Here is a 20,764-nt window from a genome sequence, read left to right as displayed (position 1 = left end):
CAAAAAGGACTTGACCATTTTGTACCTGAAATGAACTCGAATAAAACAATGGTTTTATTGAGGCATTGCTAGTTATCAAGTGTTAAACCTATGGAAAAGAAAAAGGAACCAAGACAAAAGGAAGAGTAGCAGAGTGATATTTTATGAAGACAGAAAAACCCAACATTTAATTATGTCACAAATATCTAAGCATTACTAAGACAACTGGCAATATTTGCTAAAAACATGAATGTGTAAATCACTGGGAATACAGGCAAACCAAAAGCATTAATTTCTTTCCTTTGATTCTTTAATAAATTGTTTTGGGGACAAATACATGCTCTGCAGTTTTGAAGATCGCATGAGCCTGCTTCAAAAGATACCATGAGGGCCTAGCAAAGAGACAGAACTACAGCAGACATCAAGCACTCATTTACATTTTAATGGCTATAGCACTTTACCTTTTGGGGACCCTCAGTCTGAGATAAGAATTTAAATTTAAGAAGTCATATGGCACATCAATAACTACTCTTTGTAGTCTATTAATCAAGTTACAACACAGCTGTTCATGATTTTATACAAAGCACCACACACTTTCAAAAGCAAATCCAAGACAGAGCTCCGATCAAGCCTGAAGAAGAAACTTCACAAAAAACAAAGACAGGGTACTTTGTAGAAGCAGTATGGCAAGAGACATTTCTAAATCTGAAGTGAAGTATTGTTTTAGTTTGTATATCATCTGTTTACAAAAGACTGATAAAACAATGCATGTCTCCCACTACAATATCCTATATTTCTTAGCAAGAGTTTTACTAGCATTTCTACCAATGCAAGATTTAAGGTTAATATAACTTCCTATCTTTCTTTCACCAGTATTTTCAGAATTACCGACTAAAATAACCAGGAAATAAGTGATCTTACCTAAAAATACAATCCCATAACAAATTACATTTTAGTAGCTAAAAGAATCCCCCTCACACTTGCAGAACTTGGGCAATATAGTAGAGTGCTTACTGACTCCAAAGTCAGAGGATCTAGTGTAGTTGCGTACTGCATGAGTTCAACAATTAAGGACCTTGTTTCTGTAACAGATTTGCTGGGAGCACATCCACTTCTTAATAAGACAGTCACACAGGGAGAGGTGAGAGTTTTTCTCTTGATGAGCAAAAAGAATGCAGAGAAATATGAAAGAAGTGTTCAATGAAAAAACCCAGCCTAATTCAGTTTGTTAAACAAACTGTAAAGAACATAGGAGTCTGGACACCGATCTCCTATCTCATCATGAACAGAACACGGCTGCCACTGAAAAGTCACCTTAAAACAAATATGCTAGATTAATCACTGACCCAGCTAATTTATTATTCTATTTCAGAGCCTTAGTTTTATGGACGTCAGCCAAAAATTGTCACATTTTCTGTTACCTGGTGTAATAAGATATTGCTTCATCTATGAATCTTGTCACTTATGTTTTCAATGTTCTACTTCAATGGAGTGCTTTTAAATGGTAAATATTTAAGAACGGATTTATACAGAACAATTTCAAAATATATGTAATATAGGAATTAATTTTACAGTACAGCATTTATAATTTATTTTTAAGGGAAACTTAGCAGGAAAAATATTTCAGTACTGAACTTAAAGAGTCTTACAGAAATGTGGTCTGTTACCTGAATTATCACAAGAAGCTGTATTTGAAAACCATAATAGACATCCTTGGCCATATTCACAAAAGCATTTAGTAGTTTGTTATGATATTACAAAGAATAACATTCCGTTTAAGATTGAGATAATGTTGCCGAGGACTAGATTTTTTCATCTTGCTGAGGACTAGATTTTTTTTATCACTTGTCACTTCTTTGCTTTCCCAGTATCTATAAATATATTCCATATGTAATAATTCTCACATTTCAGGCACACAGGTGTATTCAGCAACTATTTGTAGCTAGAAATTATATAACCAGTAATTGATAGAAATTACAGAATGACCATAGAATATTGCATTTAGTAACCACGAGCAACACACAGGTTTTTCCAACTGTGTAACTTCCTTACTGTGTAACTTTTACAAACCTTTATTAATTCAACAGATTTTAATCCTTAACCACTGTTTATCCTTTGGCCAAATAAAATATAACCCAGAAGTAGTCCATGACAAATAAAGTCTGTGGGAGTAAGCCAAGTGACAAAAACAATTTACACAGGTACTTAAAGGTGAAGACTTCACGGTCAGATACAGAAGTAATATATACTAATCCAAGTAATTCTAACACATACACAGTCCTGCAATTAGCGGTGCCATTTTGTGTATATTCTGCAAAAGAAAAACCCAAACCCAACAAAATCCTAGCAGAAGCTACAGGAAAGGAATCAGAGCTAATTGCACTGAGACATTGTCAATGACAGGCTACACAGTTCAATGAAGCCTACAAAGACAATGCTTCAAAAGCAGCAGCATGACCTTCAGGCAACCTAACTTCCGTAGCAAACATCCAAGTGAAAACTTGAAACAAAAACACTTCTTGAATGTTCATGTCTTAAGATGGAGAAATTAAATACTGTTTCTGGTAGAAGTTAAAATCAACGGGAAAATCTGAGTTAAAGTATTCTGAGATTAATACTAATGTGAGGACAAATACCAGCTAGAAGAATATGTTCTACTGCTTTTTAAAATTTCTAAATATGATCTTAAAATTTATCCCATCTTCCAACCTGTTCTAATACCCTAGCAGTAAATTTGGTCAAGATTAAATTTAGATTAGGTAACTGCAGAAATTGGTGATGAAAAAGCAGAAGAGATCTTTTAAGTGCACTAGTCAGTCCTTTTTTTTCTTCTTACTGTACCAAAGCAGAACTGGTAGTCAAAACAGAGAACCTACTGAAAAACCACTGAAATTTATTCAGTCATTTTAAAAAGCAAGCTATATGATTAATGGAATGGAAATCTTTGAGCAGGTTTAGATAACCAAGGATTGAAAGGAAAAAAAATCTTTAAAATGTTCACATTTTTCCTTTTGTACTGTAAGCTTTTGGAACATGTTTCATGGTGTGCACACAGCAGAAATTGAGGGCCATTCCCTTTTAGGACCTACACATGAAGATAACTGAGGACATAATACAGGCTGGAGTCAGGCTAGCAGGTTGACCTTTTGCTTCAAACCTACAGCTCGAAAAAGCACTTAACTGTTACACATTCACAACCATAAAGAAGCTGAGTGAATGGACAACAGCAGTTGGGAACATTTTTATGCTTGCTAAATTTGAATGGTCATGGAGATAATATGGATTCCTGTGTTAACAAAGTTAATCTCCTCACACCCCTGTAGTAGGACAAGTCATTTAAACAATTCTTGTTTTGGCATTTTAAACAGTGGGAAAGAAATAGCTTTGCTCTGGTCTTGCAGTCAATTAACTGAACTGTGTGTGGGTAGAGGTAGCAGGAGAGGGTCTAACGCAGCATGACTTATGTTAATTGTAACCCATTTTAAAATCCTTTTTTTTAACTTATTTGTCAGTCAGCCTTCAAACAGGGAGGTATTAATACTGGCCATGGTAGATGGAGACATGCTGTTTGTGCAATTTTATGTCTAAAGCTAGATTAGTTTTTCTTCTCTATGTCCAAAGTACAATATTAGGATCTTCATTACAGAAAAACCAAAGCCAAGTATGCTATAACCTAACCTCTTCCCCCATTCATAAGAAAATTCCAGTTTGACATTTCCACAGATGTTTTTCTTGTAGTTTCCTCCCACCACACACTGATGGTACTGATTTTCCTTTTATACTACTGTATTCCATTCACTTTAGTTGACTGTCATTATCGACTGACAAAACAATTATACTGCAGGATCTGTGAAAAGAAAGTAGTTCCATAAGCACACAATATGATTTCATCTATCAATTATTGGAGACCAGTTCCATGAGCCTCAGGTCAATGCAAGTTTCCTGATATAATATATGAAATTTATGACTACTTGTAGTAGTACTTAAAAGCACATTTTGTCATTCAGCTGTGACAGTACTTCATATTTGAAAGAACAGTAGGGACTTTACTTACCCTGGACTTGAGGGAACCTTCCCAATTTTCATCCACATACCTCTAGGACAGCTCCTGCATAAAGCTGTAATAAACAGAAGCTGTTAATGACATCAAAAATCTAAATTACTAGTTTACTTATGGTGTGTTATCTGTTGAACTATTTTTCTGTGATGAGACAATATGCTATTGTGTTGATGGGAACTACAGACAAATAAGATCCTAAATAGAATCACAATTCCAGACCTGTCTCCGATTTATGCAACAACTGACTTTTCACTCAAGATACGAGATAATGTCCATTCATTACATTAAAGATGTAAAAACAGGAAAAAAGATCATTTGAGATATCAGCTGTTGCTGGAAGCAAAGCTTCATTTAAAAAAAATGCAATTGGACATGTTACAATGGGAATTATGGACTAGTAATAGGAAAACTTTATTTCTTCCTCCCCAAAGATGCTAAGAAAGTCTCATTCAGTGAAATTTTAGTTTCCATTTTAAACCTAACTTGGACAGTGAAATACTGTTGATAATAAAGATAAGGCAGTGACTTCAGACTTCTCATTTGGGCTAACTACTAGTAGTTTATTGTAGTTAATTGTGATTGCAGAAAGAAGACAGATCACGTTAATAGGCCTTACCTGAAGTAATATATACAGGCTGGGCTAACTTTGATGCTTGCACTTAGATGTCAATCACTTCTGTCAGCTATGCAAGATACTCAGATTCAATGTTCTTAAAGCAAAGTATAAGTTCATTTCAATTTTATGTAGTATCTAAATAAAAGAAACTATTGATCTTGTATACTGTCACGTTTTTAAAAACTTTTTTGGGTTTTTTTGGCAACATGCAATTGATTCTATAGTTTGCCAAATCTTAAATATAAATTAACCACAGTTTTTTCCAGCTACTAAAATAGAACTTCATACTGGAAAGTTAGGCATTTTAATCTTATACATAGTTGTCAATACTGTATACCAAATCACGTCCATCTAACCTTGAAACCCCCCTGTTTATAGAGAAGCTGACAGAATAAGCTTCAGTTAAAAATTTTTAATTCAATTAATTACCTTCTATAAACAATTAAGACCTCTCCTTTTTTTCTTTTAGACAGTGTTTTCATAACAAATGTGCAAGTCAGGACATGGAAAAATATAACCTCACTGAAATGAAGTAAATTCACATTTCACTTAAAATATGAACCGTGAATACATGTAATTAAAAATAAGCTTTCACTATGAAATTTAATGAGTACTAACCCCTCTGAAAAAGGAGCAACAAGTCATAAAAGCAAACCACACACGATATGACAGAAGTCTCAAAGACTATTTTATTAACACTTTGTCACCTATCTATGTAGGCATTATGGACAGCCAGGAATACATCTTCATTTCAGAATATGAATCTTCTGAATTTTTCAGAAAAATCAAATCAACTCAATATTTGCCTAACTACTATGAATCAGAATATAATACTCTAATCATTTGCAGGGAAATCACAACTTCTTTCCTGACATGAACTAATCAGTCATCATTACTTCCACAGGAAACAGAACTAAAAATGTTATATCGCATTATCTGTTCAGAACAGCATCTCAGAAATTTGCTTAACTACATTTACATTTTCAACTAGACATTAGATTTAAGACAAAAACTAAGATTTGACTGTTAAAACCCAGAACTGCTATGAAACAATACTCAAGAGATCAAAAATACCGTTTTTTAAAGCTTTTTTTCACTGTCTGAATAAAGATTTTAATTAAAAAAAGGCACTGATAAACAGCTCAGATACTAGCTTGCATAGTTAAAGCTCCTCTGGACTTAAAATATGAAATAATTACAAAGATGAAGGAAACATGGAATAGTGAGATTATAAACTTCATTTACCTTCTCTCTATTTATTACTCTAAAAATATCCAACAACAATTGTATCAGCAATCCTAGATTTAGATATTAGTTTGCACGCTCACTAATACATTGAACATTTATACTGGTTCTCTGATACTGACAGTTACCTGCATTTTTCTATCAAGAAGTTAGTATAAAGAAGTAGGCAAAGGAATAAATAGCCTTTTTCTACCTAGTTAACTAATTATTTTATATATGTGTATAAAGAATGAAGTACACCCAAATTTAGGACAATGGCAAAATGAGCATTTTTCAATTCTCATTACTGCAGATAATTCTTACAGTTTTTCTTCCTTTCAAAAAAGGATTTCTATGGAACAAGATCACTGTAGGAATCTAAAAGACATAAGACATCTTGTAATTACAAACTACTCCCAGTTTGTAACTCCTAGCCAGTATCTGATAGAAGTAAAACTACTCCCAGTTTGTAACTCCTAGCCAATATCTGATAGAAGTCAAGTTTAACAGAGAAAACAGCTCAATCGTTGATGTCTATATTTTGAGCTTATAACTCTGCTGTAACTGAAGCCCAACCATGCTGGTACAAAAAAGTTCAGATTCATGCTGGGACAAACAGCTGCTCTCTAGATGGCTAGACAAGAAAAAAAGAAAAATCAATTGGCTTCATTTATAACTCTAAACAAAGGTGTCTTTTGCAAGAAACACAGGTTTATTTGCATCACTTAGCCCACAACAAAAGCATACTTGTTAACATCTACTGCTGCTACCATCCCATCATGTCCAGAGCAGATGTCCTCCAAACCTCCTTGTGAAGGCATTTACTGTGTTCAAGTATTACTAAGAATGACATGTATCACTCAGTGTGGAGGCAGACAAACATGACGAGTCAGTTCATTACACAATGCTTAAGTCATAAGTTAGTTCATTTTAAAATAATGCTTCACTTGTTTTAGCGCTCATGAAAGTGAGTTTATTACTACAAGCAATGAAATAAAGACTCTCTAAACTATTACTAGTGTCCATTTTAACATCCAAAACAAGTGCTGTTACAATTTCCAGGCTGATTCATGTCTGCATCTATAAAAATAACTTAGCTTTTTTGAAAAGCATCCTAATAGTATGCTTTCTAAGGCTATTGTGACAAAATCTGAACTTTTCCCTCATCTTTTACAAAGCATCAACTTGAGTTAAATTCCATTCAAAAGCTTTTTGTAAGCACCTGAATGTCTTGTAATAGTTCACACTGATGTAATGAAGATGGCTCTTCACAACTGAGAGGAGGAAGACCAGTTTATCAGTCATATCTGCTTTAATGATGAAGGAAAGGGGTAATTACAACAGAATAAACCACCATTTACATACAAATAGCGTTAGATAAAAATATGTATTGTAAAAATAATTGTTGCAGCAATTAAAAACAAGGAACCTTAACTTAGGTGAAAGAAAAAACGTTTCACCCATTATTAGGAAGGGGATTGATGTAATTTCCGCAAGACAAAATTCCAGCAGTGCTTCATTTATAAATAGATATGGTATTGTTGTCACAATTACTCATGGTGAAAACACCAGAAGAAAAATTATATTCCTGCTATGAAGCTGCTATATAACTGTTCGTGTTTACAACCAAACAGGAATTCACAAACGGAACTGAAAAAATGGTACTTCACAGAGATTGCTCCTTGATCATAATAAAATGGTGTTAGATCAAAGGTGACAAAAAAAGTTTTGTAAAATACAATAAATTGTCCCTAATGGTACTTCTATAGCACCTATACTTTGCACACAGGTTTCTTCTAACTACTGACTGCGCCTGACCCTGCACAGGTTACAAAGCATCACTCAAACTGGATTTGTACAGCTGCTTGCAATCAGCTAAAAAAAATGAGTACCATCATGTCTTAAAACATGCAATGAAACAGGCCGGTAAGATAAAGCCACAGAATGGTAAACAGCTGTATGGTATGGTATCTGAATTCTCTCCAATATCTGCATATTTTCCTCTCCTAATATCAAACAGTTTAAAAAATAAAGTTAAGCTCTGAGAACAAGCAGTAAAACGCAACTTATGAGTACTGCTAAAACTCTGGAATTTTCACTTGCCTCAGGTACTAGACAATCTTCCACTAAATATTTACCAACAACTCATCTCTTTGCAATGCAAACAATTTTTGTTTTTATGAAATTCACTATAATTTTGATTTCATGTTACTATATAAGCAGATCTGCCAAAGAAACCTCCTCACCTCGTATCAACTAATACTACTGTTTTATTTCAAAGAAAAGTCAGGAAAAATACAGATATTATCATTCTTACTGGCCAAAGTTGCTTGGTATGTACAAACTGGTATTGTTTTAAAATAGGGTGCATGGTCTCTTTTTTGAAAGGCATGCAAATTAATTTTTAGTGTGTCCCCACCCAGCCAGGAAGCAAAACAAGTTAGTAATTTGTATTTGTTCTTCTGAGAAATAAAGTCACAAAGAAAAGAGATTTTGGTGCAAGTTTCTTCTGCTCTTTCCTAAACTCTTGTAACTACCAATTCATTTGTTACTTTTACTAGAAAACTAGATTAGTTGAAGGAACATACACTGAGATATAAACTATAAAACATTTTCTCTTCTGTGGGAGAGAGTATGCAGGGTATTTGTATGGACAGTCAAGTTTCCAAAATCACTCTGGTCTTCCCCTTCCCTGGCGACAGAAAATGAGCAAGAATCTGTAGGTTAACAGAGGGCAGTCAGAAAGCCTCACTGCCAGGAACATTATGAATTACTGTTCTGTAATGCAGAAAGCCAATAAAGTCATTGCTACACACACATATCATTCAGAACTGATGTCATCAGTAAATTTAGCAACAAACGAACCGCTCCCATTCACAACTCATTATCCTGTAAAGGGAGATGCCTAACTCTTATTTAGAGTTTGGAAACAAAGAGCCCAACAGTCAAAAACCAGTTATCTGAATTAGTGCTATTCCTGTGATTAGTGCTGTGTATTACAGGCAAATTCCTCTGAACAAAACTGAAGCAGAATCTAAGCTCTCATTTATTTGCAGGCAAATTCCAACTGAATATAAGGGTGAAAAAAGAGAGTCACAATGGGGGTGTTTAAGCACTGAAATAATTTACTAAGGTTGCAGAATCTGCATCCTTGGAGATCTTCAGAACTTCGAGTTCTGCTTTGAGTAGGAAATCCAACTTTTTTATTCTGGATGTATGTAACATAGTTGTGCATTACTATTACAATCTTCAGCATACAGAAAACGTGATCCATCTAAGTGTTTTATTTTTGGTGTTAAACAATCTTCTCCTTGCAGCATTATGTAAACATTTTTGCTTTTTAAATCCAACAACCACTAAAAAGCTCCAAAACAACTTCCCTTCCTGGCAGACTATTTTTTGTTAACTCTCCTCTCTGAAATGGTTTGGTGTAAGGTCATGTGAGCAAGAGATCTGGCACAAGGGTGAGAGAAAATGCAGAAGCTGAGCAACCATCAACTTTAGACCTCTGGAGCTGTAGCACAGATTAGGTGGTGTGAACGTCCAATTTATTTGAGTGGGGGTAGGGGAAAGAGTGGAATAGAGGAGAAGGGTGGTGGAAAAAGGGCTCCTATGTACAGGCTCTCATTTGGACCTAGTGAACGGAATTATGTAAGCTAAGAAGTAGAGACAGAAAGTTAACAGTTTAAGTTCCAATTTTGGAATATACTGTCCGATTAGCTTTGCTATCTAACCATCTACTTACCTCTAGCAGTAGAATCCCTGAACATCTTATTTTCCAGAATCTGTGCTTTTATTAAAAAAATAAAGCATCTCAGAGGAGTTGCAAAGAAAACATTGAGAATGGAACTCATCAACTATTTGTTTGACTTTGCGCATTTAAGTAATTTGGAGGCTTTGTACTTTTTGAAGTTGTTTCAACAAATGGAGAGTCAAGTGCCAGTATTTTATCCAGATGTGTATCCAGACAAAGGAGGTCAGACTTAATTAGGTAAACGTATTCCATTCACCAGCATAGATGCACATCAACAACTTCAACTCACATTTAGCAAATTCACATTTATAGTTTCCCTAACCTTTTCTTTTTCACTGATAAGACTAGAAGGAGGTCTTCCATACGTAAGGCTTGCCCTGCTACAGACAGATAATATATTTTATCTTAGTTTATCTGACAGAGACGAACCTTTGGTGAATCTGATCCAAACAAATGATAGTAAGTTTTGTCTTAAGCATTGACTAGCTAGCTGCACCTTCCTTATCTAGGACTACTGTTTGTCAACATTAATTTTCATCACTGATAACATCATGTACAGAAGGAAGGGAAAGAGTCTACATGATAAACTTCAGCACATTTTTAGTACAAGGAATGGCTGTGCATAATATTCTGAAGCGACAGTACTCTGATAAGAGACTTTCTCAGTTAGAGAGAACACAATCATCTCAATTCCCCAACTTCCCTATCAATAATCCCCATAAAGTTATTCCTCTGTGAACCGTATGGGACACTTTAGTTAAAAGCAAACTTTGAAGGGAGATCATTTGACATATTAGCCTTAACTACAGAGTTCTGATTATTTACTTGAGTGTTAAATAAAATATGCTGTCATTGAATTATGCTCTTTTTAAAAGTCACACTTGGTAAAAAAGAATGAACATGTACCATTTTTATGTAGCATGTTAGAAATAAGAAGTACGGCTATGTAAAGCACAATTTGATTTTTACAAAGCAGACAAAGGATTTTATAGAACACAAAGAAACAGAAAAAGCTGGGTTTTTTGCAAAACAGCTACAAGTAAACTAAAATTCTAATTCATTTATACAAGTATTGATATGACTTACACTTACGTTACACCACTGAAATGCCAATGAATTCTAAGTAGTTCTCTATTTTTACCCATCAAGTTAAAAACCAAGAGATGAGACTGCTTCCTTGGAACTATTCAGATTAAGAGCCTCTGGCAGAACAAGCAGGCAGCCAACAGTAATTTTTGAGTGTAGCACTTTAATTAGTGAAATGAAAAGGAAAAAACCCCTGAAAAATGAAACTAAATTGGGTCACACAAGAGTAGCCTGAAGCATTAAAAGCATTTCAAGTTATTCTAGTTTCAGTAATTGTGAGTTTTGTAAACTATTTTTAGTTTCAAAAAGTAAGTCTGAACAAGAATGTCACCTTATTCCTCTTGTAATTCATAACAGCACATTTAAAAGGTCTGTACATGTAAAAAGATGGAGTTAAGAAAACTTTCAATTTTATTTTTTTATTAGAAGTAGCACACAGTCATAATTACAGTGGACATGTTTATTACTAATATTACACTAAATATTTATTTCATTTCCAGGAGAGGTCTAGCACTAACTCCACCCAAAGAACTGGTTTTAAGTTATGGTCAAACCACATCATAAGGAAAATGTAAGTATTATTCATTAGGATGAAAGTAACCTGTTCTGAGGAACAGTGTGCATACATGCTCATCTCCTACCCTATAATGTTTAAAGGCCTGAGTGACAGAGAAGGTAGACTACAGAAAACTGAATTTGTATAGGCATATTTTTTACCTTTCAGTGAAACTGAGTCATCTTTTCTTCAGAATAGACCAAGCTGAACATTAACAGCTACTTATTACATGGGCTAAATAGGTATAATTCACTCATCCCTCACCTCCGTATTTTTCACCCACAAAACCTCTCAAATTGTATGATACTATGCAGAACAGGCAACTGATGTGGAAGAAAGGGTCAGAGCTCAGGCTTCACTTTCAACAGACTAGAAGTTCCATGGTTTTGCAGTGTTGGAACAGGCTGAATCATTCGTGTCTTAAAATGTCTTCCCACAATGTCAAGTACCAAGGACTTGCAAGGAAAAGAATCCCAGCTTGATGCAGTGAAAACACGGTATGATCTACCTGCAGAAGCGTTGAAGTACCTGGTTAAGTACAGCACCAGTTACAGTCTAACAGCTAGGGAACAGGTCTGCAACATGCCTAGCTGCCACATGTTTTGATCAATCTGTCATGAAGACATGCTTACCCGACTGGCCAGTGGAAATCCATAATGAAACTCTAGGAAAGGTTCCTCTGCTGTGCTTTGAATTCTTAGGTCTTAGGATTTTTCTCCCCAGCTGGTTCTCTGTTTTCAGCAAAATGTTGACATTCTTAGGATTTTTCTCCCCAGCTGGTTCTCTGTTTTCAGCATTTTTCAAAATGTTGAGAAAACACAATACTTAAAGGTCACTAAATACCACTATTTTCTAAATCTCATCCATTCTGTTTTTCTACAGCTAATGGGGTTATGTCCATAGACTTGCATTAACTTTCAAACAGCAGTCATAAATACTGAAAGTCATTTTAGGTTCAGGTAGGATGTAGAATGGGGATCTGAATGTAAAGCAACCTTAAGATGGGCTTTTAGGATTTTTTTGAAAAAGTAATAGCCAAAGTTTAAGCTGCCCGCATTTATTTCAGGTTAATATTTCACAATACTTTCATGTCAAAATGAAAGGAAACTTTTGTATTTACTGGTATGGGAAGAACGTCAAGTTGGAAACCAGCGCAATAGCCCATTTCAAGTTACTGAAATATTGTAGTTATTTATATTGCTACATCTACTACAAGTTTGGTGAAAAATAATCCTAAATTTCTCATTATCTTAGCAATGCAGAGGCCAGATAGCCCAATAAATTAAACCATGCTTTGACAGCTTATCATATTTTGACAACCCTGAATACAAGCACAAGAAAGTTGCTAAAAATCTCAGGATTTTAGATGTTTTTGCTTAAATTTGTACAGTGGCACAGTTATTACCCATTTCTATGTAACTTTAAAAGTATGCATATAGACTTCTGTATCATTATGTTTGCCTTGTTTTACAGTAGAATTTAGAAATAGTATATGATAGACACATGTGATGTTACCCATGACAACTTGCCATCTAAACCATCCATTTTCATGTCTCAAATTTCCTGGCCAACTTTTGCTTACACCTGATGTCACGCTACCTAATTCACCACACACCATAACATTACAACATGACAAATACTTGACAATAGAAATCTAAAATGCTGAAGTTCAACACATCTTAGTGAGCAAAATACATTTCAAAGCTCCATTTAGAAATATTGATGACTTAAGGGTTGTAGCAATCCTGCACAGCGCAACTGCGATCTCTAACGTATTGCAAATGTCACCTCAGAGTTGATTCTTAAAATCAATTTGGATTTTGACAAGCATATGTTGTTGAGATAAATCTATGATTATAATATGCAATTAATGGAATATGCTTATAGCTATGTCTGAAATGATCACACAACGTAAATGAAGCTGCAGATGGAGTGCGGCTATTTTCAGCTACTGCAAAATATGGACAATCTCTCCTGCTACTACAATTTCATGCACAGTTAGCTTCACCTCCATTTCATCCTTCTACGTTTTACACACCAGCAGTACTCTGCATCTGACAGACTGAGGCTTAAAACTTGCAGCTGTCTAAAGCAATACTGTTTAAGCTAGCTTCTGAATTAGTCTGAAAGTGAACACAAAACCTCTAGAAGAGGAAAAAATAACCAAAATAATTTTTTCATTTTATCCACGGTACAATTATGAAGTAATTAAAATAGGTGTCAGCAGAAGTTAAGAGCCACACAAATACTGGGTAACGAGTACCTCACAGCTATTTTCCACAATGTCAATTCACAGAATACTGGACCAATAACAAGACCAGCATTAATAAACATCTTTCAAGGATATGAAACAGTTGAAATCTGTAAGCAACTCATTTGAGGTTGCACTGACACTATGCAGCTCAAAGTATTTTTAGGACTGGGCATATTTCACAGATCATTTGTGAAAAGTAGCAATGATACATAAAAATTCTCAGGTACATATGCTATCTTTAAATTCTCATTTAAAACTCAGGGGCAAGTCATGCAATAAACTAACTCTTGCTTTCTCCATTTCTAACAATTGCCACATACTTACAAGCAGAATTAACTTAAAATCCTGAAGTCTATCCTGGAATTCTAACAGTTTGCAGGTCTCTTTGTAGCACAGACTACCAATGTGCTGTGTCACATGATGGGAAAAAATACCTGCTCACATAATGAACAAACTAGGTCATGTACTGGGATCATGGTTCAGAAAGAAAAGATTCATGTACTTCGAGGATGTTAAAGCATGTAGTCACAGCATGAGCAAAACCCAGAGCACCACTGCTCTGGAATGCAGTAACATAAGGCTGCTAATCAGCAGGTCAGACATCTTACATCTAGATGCAGGTTTTTAGAGTAAGATTAAAAATTTCTTCAAGCAAGAAGGTAGGGAAAAAACCCCACACTTTTAAGACATTTAACATCCATTCACTCTCAACTATCAAATTTTCATTAGAAAGAAGATTTCTATGGTAACCTGAAAAAAACTAGGGAAGGGAAAAAAATATAGTAAAAGGCAGCATTCAGATTTTCTATTCTGCACACGTATCATGAAAATACTACTTTAGCAAGAAGCTACTATAAATTAGATTGTTAATTTTTATGTAAAAGTAAAATCTTAACCTCGATTACTGACACCTATTACAACTAGCACTACGTTAAAACAAAATATGATGATTTCTGAATACAATCTGTTAAGATATTCATGGTCATTTCTCCCAACACTAATTTTCCACTGGCTAGTCTTCAAGGGAAGTTACTCAGTACAAGGTTAACAAAAAAGTATAAAAAACTCCCCCAAACAATCAGCAAATCCAAAACATACATTTCCAAGCAGTGGTAACGGTATAAGAAATTTCCACCTTCTGAAACAGCATTCAAAAGCATATTAGAAACGATGCCATAATTTAGCACTCAACCATATAACCATAATGTTAGAACAATCCAGTATTTCTATTCACACACACAGAGTATGGAAAGCCTGCATTGAAACCTAGATATGAAAATAGTATCATAATCACTCCTGTAATTCAAGCCAATACTTAACATGCTAGCTCCAAATCTCAAGTATCATTTGTATTAAATTTCTTCAAAAATGTCACAGAAGTAAGAAAAGATCAAATAATAATCAAGATGTACATTGAATTTTGCTGTAGCAGCAAATTGTTCATATTTACTACAAAGCACAAGCAGAAAAAGAAACTGGGTAAACCAACACAAATAGATTAAAACCCAACAACTTACAATATACAATCTGTATATGTTCCTATGAATACACAACAAATTCTGGTTCACTGTGAAGGGCTTTGTCAAACAACCTTGAGACCCTGTCCAGCCCTATGCTATTTGTTCTACTGCATTCAGCATGACTAAAATAGAAAAAGTTTTGAGACTAAAAATATTTACAATGTAAAGCCCTGACCACAAAATGGCATTTGATTAGTCTTACACAAAAAGTGTGATTATCCACATGGTGAAATCTAGGTCTGATTCAGGATAATCAGAAAAATATCTATTGATTTAAATTCTGTTGTTTGACCCAACTTTTATTAATGCAATGTTTACAACAGAAACTAAGTTACATCTTTGAGTAAATTACTGATAAATTGAAAAAGACAGGTTTTTTTTTCCCCTCAGAAGTCACACTGACAGAAATGCAACATAACTCCTCTAGCTGACTTTCCCAACAAATGACAACAGAAATTATCCTGCTCCACAAGTTCTTGTGCTACATCTTAGGCACACTGAGGCAAAACTGTAAGAACATTACCTGAACAGATAAAAGCATCCGCTCCTTACATGAGGACAGGAAGCCGTGCTGCTGCCACTACAACTGTTACTGGTTGTGGTACACAACCACAGCACAGCTGGAGACCCTTTCCTATTTTTCCATTCCCTTTCAGTACATTTCATTTGATTTTATTCTGAAACTTTTCAGCTTTTGTGTGTGTATGTATGTGTATAGAGATATGTACATATAGATAGATATATAGAAGAACTGGAACATTTTCCAGAGACAAACTTTCCTTTATAAGATTCATAAAACTGACAAAGAAAAAGTCTTAGATGTCAAGTCCCATAAGGATTTTACTGAAGTATTACTGCAAGCATTCTTTTGGCAATATATGAAACAGTACAATTTACAGTCTTACCTCCTACCTTAATAGTCTCCCAATATTAAGGAACTACTAATTATTAATTCTCTGCAAATCTCAAACACTTGCTTCTTGATATTTAATATATTGTACCTAACATTGTAATCAGTGATTTTGTTAAAAATTATAGGCAGACTTTTTTTTTTTTTAAGATTTTGCTGAATTTAATTGACAGGAGAAACCTGCTAGACTTCCTCATTAATTTCATTGTCAGTTATAATTGACATGAGAAACCTGCTAGACTTCCTCATTAATTTCATGTTGTCAGTTATTTAGCTATCTCCTAGCCATTAAAAGTAATTTCAGCATCTCTTCTCCTTGAAATCTCTACTTTCCTGGTAATTGATTGGTCTTCAATGTATTCTAGAGTACTCTTAAATTACACCATATTTGAAAGCATGTATTCTTTTCAAGAGGTCTAAAAATTCTTCCTGGCTGATGTACCTTAAGCACGATAGATATTTACTACAGATAAAGGAAAGGTTTTGCCTTAGCCTAATTGATTGAAGCACAGCATGGGCTCTGAGCAAGATCATTCCCAATATTTCTAGCTGTTAGAACCTAGCTGTTCTCGCTGCTGCAGAATGGAGTTGAGCAGACCTGCTTCTGTGAGGTTCGTGCCACTTCAGGAGTTGACCTGATGGTTGCACCAGCCTTTTGTTCCTAGGGACTGAACTGAACTATCCTAGACATTACACCATGGGTCAATGACCAAGCAAGAGCTGCGGTCAAAAACACCAGTCTCCTTATCCTCTTTTTTTGCCCTCTTCAAATCCCATGCATCTTTCAATTCAAAGAAGCTGGACATAGCTCCCATTAGTCACTTCACACTAGAGAAGGGCTGTCACAGAACCAAAGGTTCCTCTACTCATACAGGGACGTTATTTTAGAGCAGTATGGCAAGTCTGCAAATCTAGACCCTATGTATATCGGGCTATCAAGAAATGTTGCATTTTTCTCTTGAGATTATAATCCAGATTCTCATATATTTTTAAAATGAAAAGTTTCATAAACATAACATAATGTGTTAAATTATTCCACAAAGGATTTGGTCCAAAACCCACCTTTCTAGTTTCCAGCTGAGCTTCTTCTTGGCAGCACTGCCTGCAGAACGGATCCAATTGATTCAGATTGAACTGTCCAAGAAGGTTGCAAGAACTGCATAGCAAGTTACTGGAGAAGCCCAGCTCTCTGCAAGCTTCTGATGACAACTGTGCTCCATATACACTTATCTGAAAATCAATACAGTGTTATACTTTAGTATTAAATTAGTTGTTTAAAAAAAGGAAGATTTTAAATGCTTTAATGATTAGGAAGAACAACTAAGTCTCTTGTGACTGTTTTACAGTAATGCCCAATGGTCTGCCCATAAGTGCAAAACACCACCTTATTTTTGGTCTTAAACTAACAGTGAATTCTAGACACTCATAATATGTATATTTCAAGGTATCAGACCTGCCAAAATTCATTTATGTACACTTCTGACAACTCTACTGTTTTTTGCTAGCTCCAAATTTAGAAAAAAGCAAACATAACGAATCAGCTGAAATGCACATGGATACAGCTCTCTAAAGCCTGCTCTTTCAAAACAGTTTCAGTAAATTTCATATCACCAAGAACACACTTGGAAAATAAGTATAACAGCTAAGCTTGGGAAAAGCACAACCAGGGAGTGATGAAACAGACCTAACTGCTCAACAGGGCATACAAGTAGGATTTTATTTTCATATTTGCATTAATGTTACAGGAAAATCGCATACTAAAAGTGGAAGTGTAGATAAAACCCTGCAATTCTGATTTACTAGTAATAGATTAAAATAGGCAACTCAATTACATGGCTTCCATGTAAAACACCAGTTCTGTTTTTAATGAGCAGCAAAACCAATTTTACTAGCTATCCCAGCACTTAAGTGATATTTGGGTTTTGTTTTCACATTCCCACTTCCCTACACAGGGGGGGGTGGGGCAGGGCAGGGAGCAAGAGAGGAGATTAAGAAAGGAGAGAAAGGAGGCAGTTTTCCCAGATGCTTCTCAGTCTGGGATAAAGACCTTGGGCAAAACCCACAACATTTAAAACACACACAAAACAATCAGCAAGCATCTCTGTTCAGAGAAGAGTGAGATGATGCTAGCAAACTGGACTGGATGATAACAGACCAAGAGGCAGAAGAATTATGCTGGGCCAAACAGAAAAATACAAAAGAAAAATTAAGCTTGTCCTGCAGCAAATCAGACTTCTCTTCACATCCACCCATCATTTAACATATACAGCATACCCAAGCAAGGTAGAGACAAAACCCATTTCCTCCCCTGAAGTGGCCAACCCATAGCCAAAGACATGTCACCGATGTGACAGCTAGGAAGTGTTATGGATTAGGGATTGGTAGAAAATATATTACGTGCCTCATTATTCTGTTTCTCTATAGCTGCTAAGAAAGTTGAAGCATGAACAGAAGAGTATAATACACAGAAAATTATTTTGAAATTACTATTCTGTCAGACAGAAAGCTATTTTTCTTCTTCCTACAGGACACTGCTAAAATAATTTCTATGTATGACAGAACGCAAGCAAAAATGGGACCCTACTGTACCGGAATAATCTATTATCTATCCTTTCTGAGGGATACTGGCAATAAGAAATATAACACCACCACCACAGTAGTATAGAAAATCTAAGGAGGATGCCAAACACTGCCAAAGCTACATTTTAATTATTGTTCACTTATTAATGATGATGACAGTAGCTAAAACAATTTTTTTGCACCTTGCTGCTTGCCATCCACCCCTTTTATGCTTTACTGTCATCTTTTCCTCACTTTCAAATCTGTTCACCTGGGAGCAAAAATAGTGTTACTGGCACCGTCACTTTGCTTCCACCAGCAACACTCCTCTTTCCCCAGCAGAGCTCTAGAGCATCTGCGTATATAAGGCAAATATTCTCCTGTTTTTTTCGGGTGGGGGTGGGGTGTGGAACACAACACCAACCAAAGAACAAACAGCGTATGAAAGCAAGTAAAGTCTCCATTACAAGAGAATTCCTCAGTGAAGAAGTTCTAGTTACATAGCAAGCTCAAAACAGCTTGAGAATAAAACCATAGGGAGGGGGAGGGGAAAGAGGAAGAAACTGTCTCTCCCTAGTATTTTTCCTCAATTTTTAGTACCATAACTACTGTACTATCCTGAAGTATACTAGTTATAATAAATGTCTCTGTTTAGGATTAGAAAAGAACTCTCACATTTCAGAAGCTAATTTCCCATCAGAACAAGAAAATTTCAGCTACTTGGCCAGTGACAGGCCTCATTTCAGCAGCATGCTCTCCTTTAAAGCTTTGACTACAAATACACATTACAAGACTGCTTTGCTTTCATACTAGATAATTTCATATGTTATAAGCAAATCAGCATCAATACAAATTGCTTTAGGAAATACTTAATAGTTATCAGAGCAAAACATTTGAACAGGTCTTTTGTATAACCTCATGTCTCTGGAGCTCAGGTGGGTCAGAACTTTAAGAGCATCAGGTGCACTAAAATAGAGAAAGCTGACCTCTCTGGAAAACCTCGAGGGACAGCGTTCCACAGAGCAACCTTCAGTTAGTCATCGAAAGCCACCTAGCTTCACTTTCCAAACCCATTCTTAACTTTGTTACTAAGGATAACCCGGGTCATGAGATTTACAGCAACACACAAATCCCAGTAAAAGTGGGCGAGGAAGCCTGTAAATTTATTTCAAGAGTCACTGCAACACCCACACCGATCGCCACGTTGTCCGAGCTAACAGGGCAAACCGGGGCCGAGGCGAGGGACACGGCGGAGGGGCGTTTAGGCAGACTCTCGCGGTCTGGAGGGGTAGCGGCGGCGACAGCAGGAGGGAAGAGGGCAGAAGCGGAGAAGAGCCTCCGACAAAGCGAGCGAAAGAGGCGGACGCGGAGGTAGGAGAGGGACGAGGTACGGGACGACGCCTCGGGGATGGGATGGGCAAGGCCCGCTGCCTCCGCCTCCCGCTAATGGACACGTCTCACTCCCGCCCCCGCCCGCCTCCCAGCCTCTCTCTTTCCCTCAGGAAATCGCAACCGCACTCAGCCCCGAGCGCGAATGAAGGGGAACGGCCTCTCACCGCCTGCAGCCCCACTAACAACCACAACCAGCAACGCCCCGGGGCCGGTAGCTCGCCGGCCGCCGCCATCTTGGTGCCGGAACGCTCCTGCCCGCGTCGCCGGGAGGCGGCTGAAGGACCTCACCCATGGCGGATACCCGGCACACCGCCTGATGCGGGGGAGGGTAGACTCGCTCCCAACCCCCGGCACCACAAGCAGAAACAGCTAACTCGGAACCTCTGCGGGAAGTCTAGAGCAAAGCTGCTTTAGTCTGTTCAGAGTAGCGCTTCGCAGGGAGGCAAGAGGAGAGGCCGTTGCCCCGCCTCAGTCAGGCACTGCAGAAACAACCCCGAGTAAGGCCCTTGCCCGTTCCGGAGAGCTGCTGCCAACCGGCAAACCGGCATATAGGCCCCTAGACCCGGCGATTGACAGCCGGTCTGAGCAATACTATTGTGTCTTTCCCAAGTGCCGCGGTGCCTGTGCCCAATGAGGGTGGGCGGATGGGCGGGTCTTCAAGGAGGGCCTCCCAATCACGAAGGGTCGCATGTAGGCGGGACACCGCCTCGGTCCGGCAGCTCAGAGCCGAGGGGGGAGGAGGAGGAGCCAGCTCCCTGCGGGCGGGGCGTCGCCTGAGCGGGGCCAATCCAGTTGCGGGAGAGGCGGGGTGGCGGTAGCACCGCCCAATGGCGGAGGGCGCGGGGGCGTGTCCC

At 37.0% G+C, this 20,764-nt stretch overlaps 1 protein-coding gene across 1 annotated transcript in view; it reads right to left on the bottom strand.

The window, feature by feature from the left end:
- The window catches only part of SELENOF (selenoprotein F), a 28,688-nt gene extending 8,517 nt beyond the window's left edge, over nt 1-20,171 (bottom strand). Inside the window, exons 1-3 of the mRNA XM_009273971.2 lie at nt 20,075-20,171; nt 17,022-17,189; nt 4,034-4,097 (exon numbers count right to left, since the gene is read on the bottom strand). Of these exons, the coding sequence (XP_009272246.2) occupies nt 4,034-4,097; nt 17,022-17,189; nt 20,075-20,143 (301 nt within the window). The 5' untranslated portion in view covers nt 20,144-20,171. The remainder of the gene's footprint in view (nt 1-4,033; nt 4,098-17,021; nt 17,190-20,074) is intronic.
- Between the last annotated feature and the right edge of the window lie 593 nt (nt 20,172-20,764).

Source organism: Aptenodytes forsteri, unplaced genomic scaffold, assembly GCF_000699145.1.
Source record: "Aptenodytes forsteri isolate BGI_AS27 unplaced genomic scaffold, ASM69914v1 Scaffold59, whole genome shotgun sequence".
Lineage (NCBI taxonomy): Eukaryota > Metazoa > Chordata > Aves > Sphenisciformes > Spheniscidae > Aptenodytes > Aptenodytes forsteri.
This window is presented reverse-complemented; position numbering and strand designations above follow the sequence as displayed.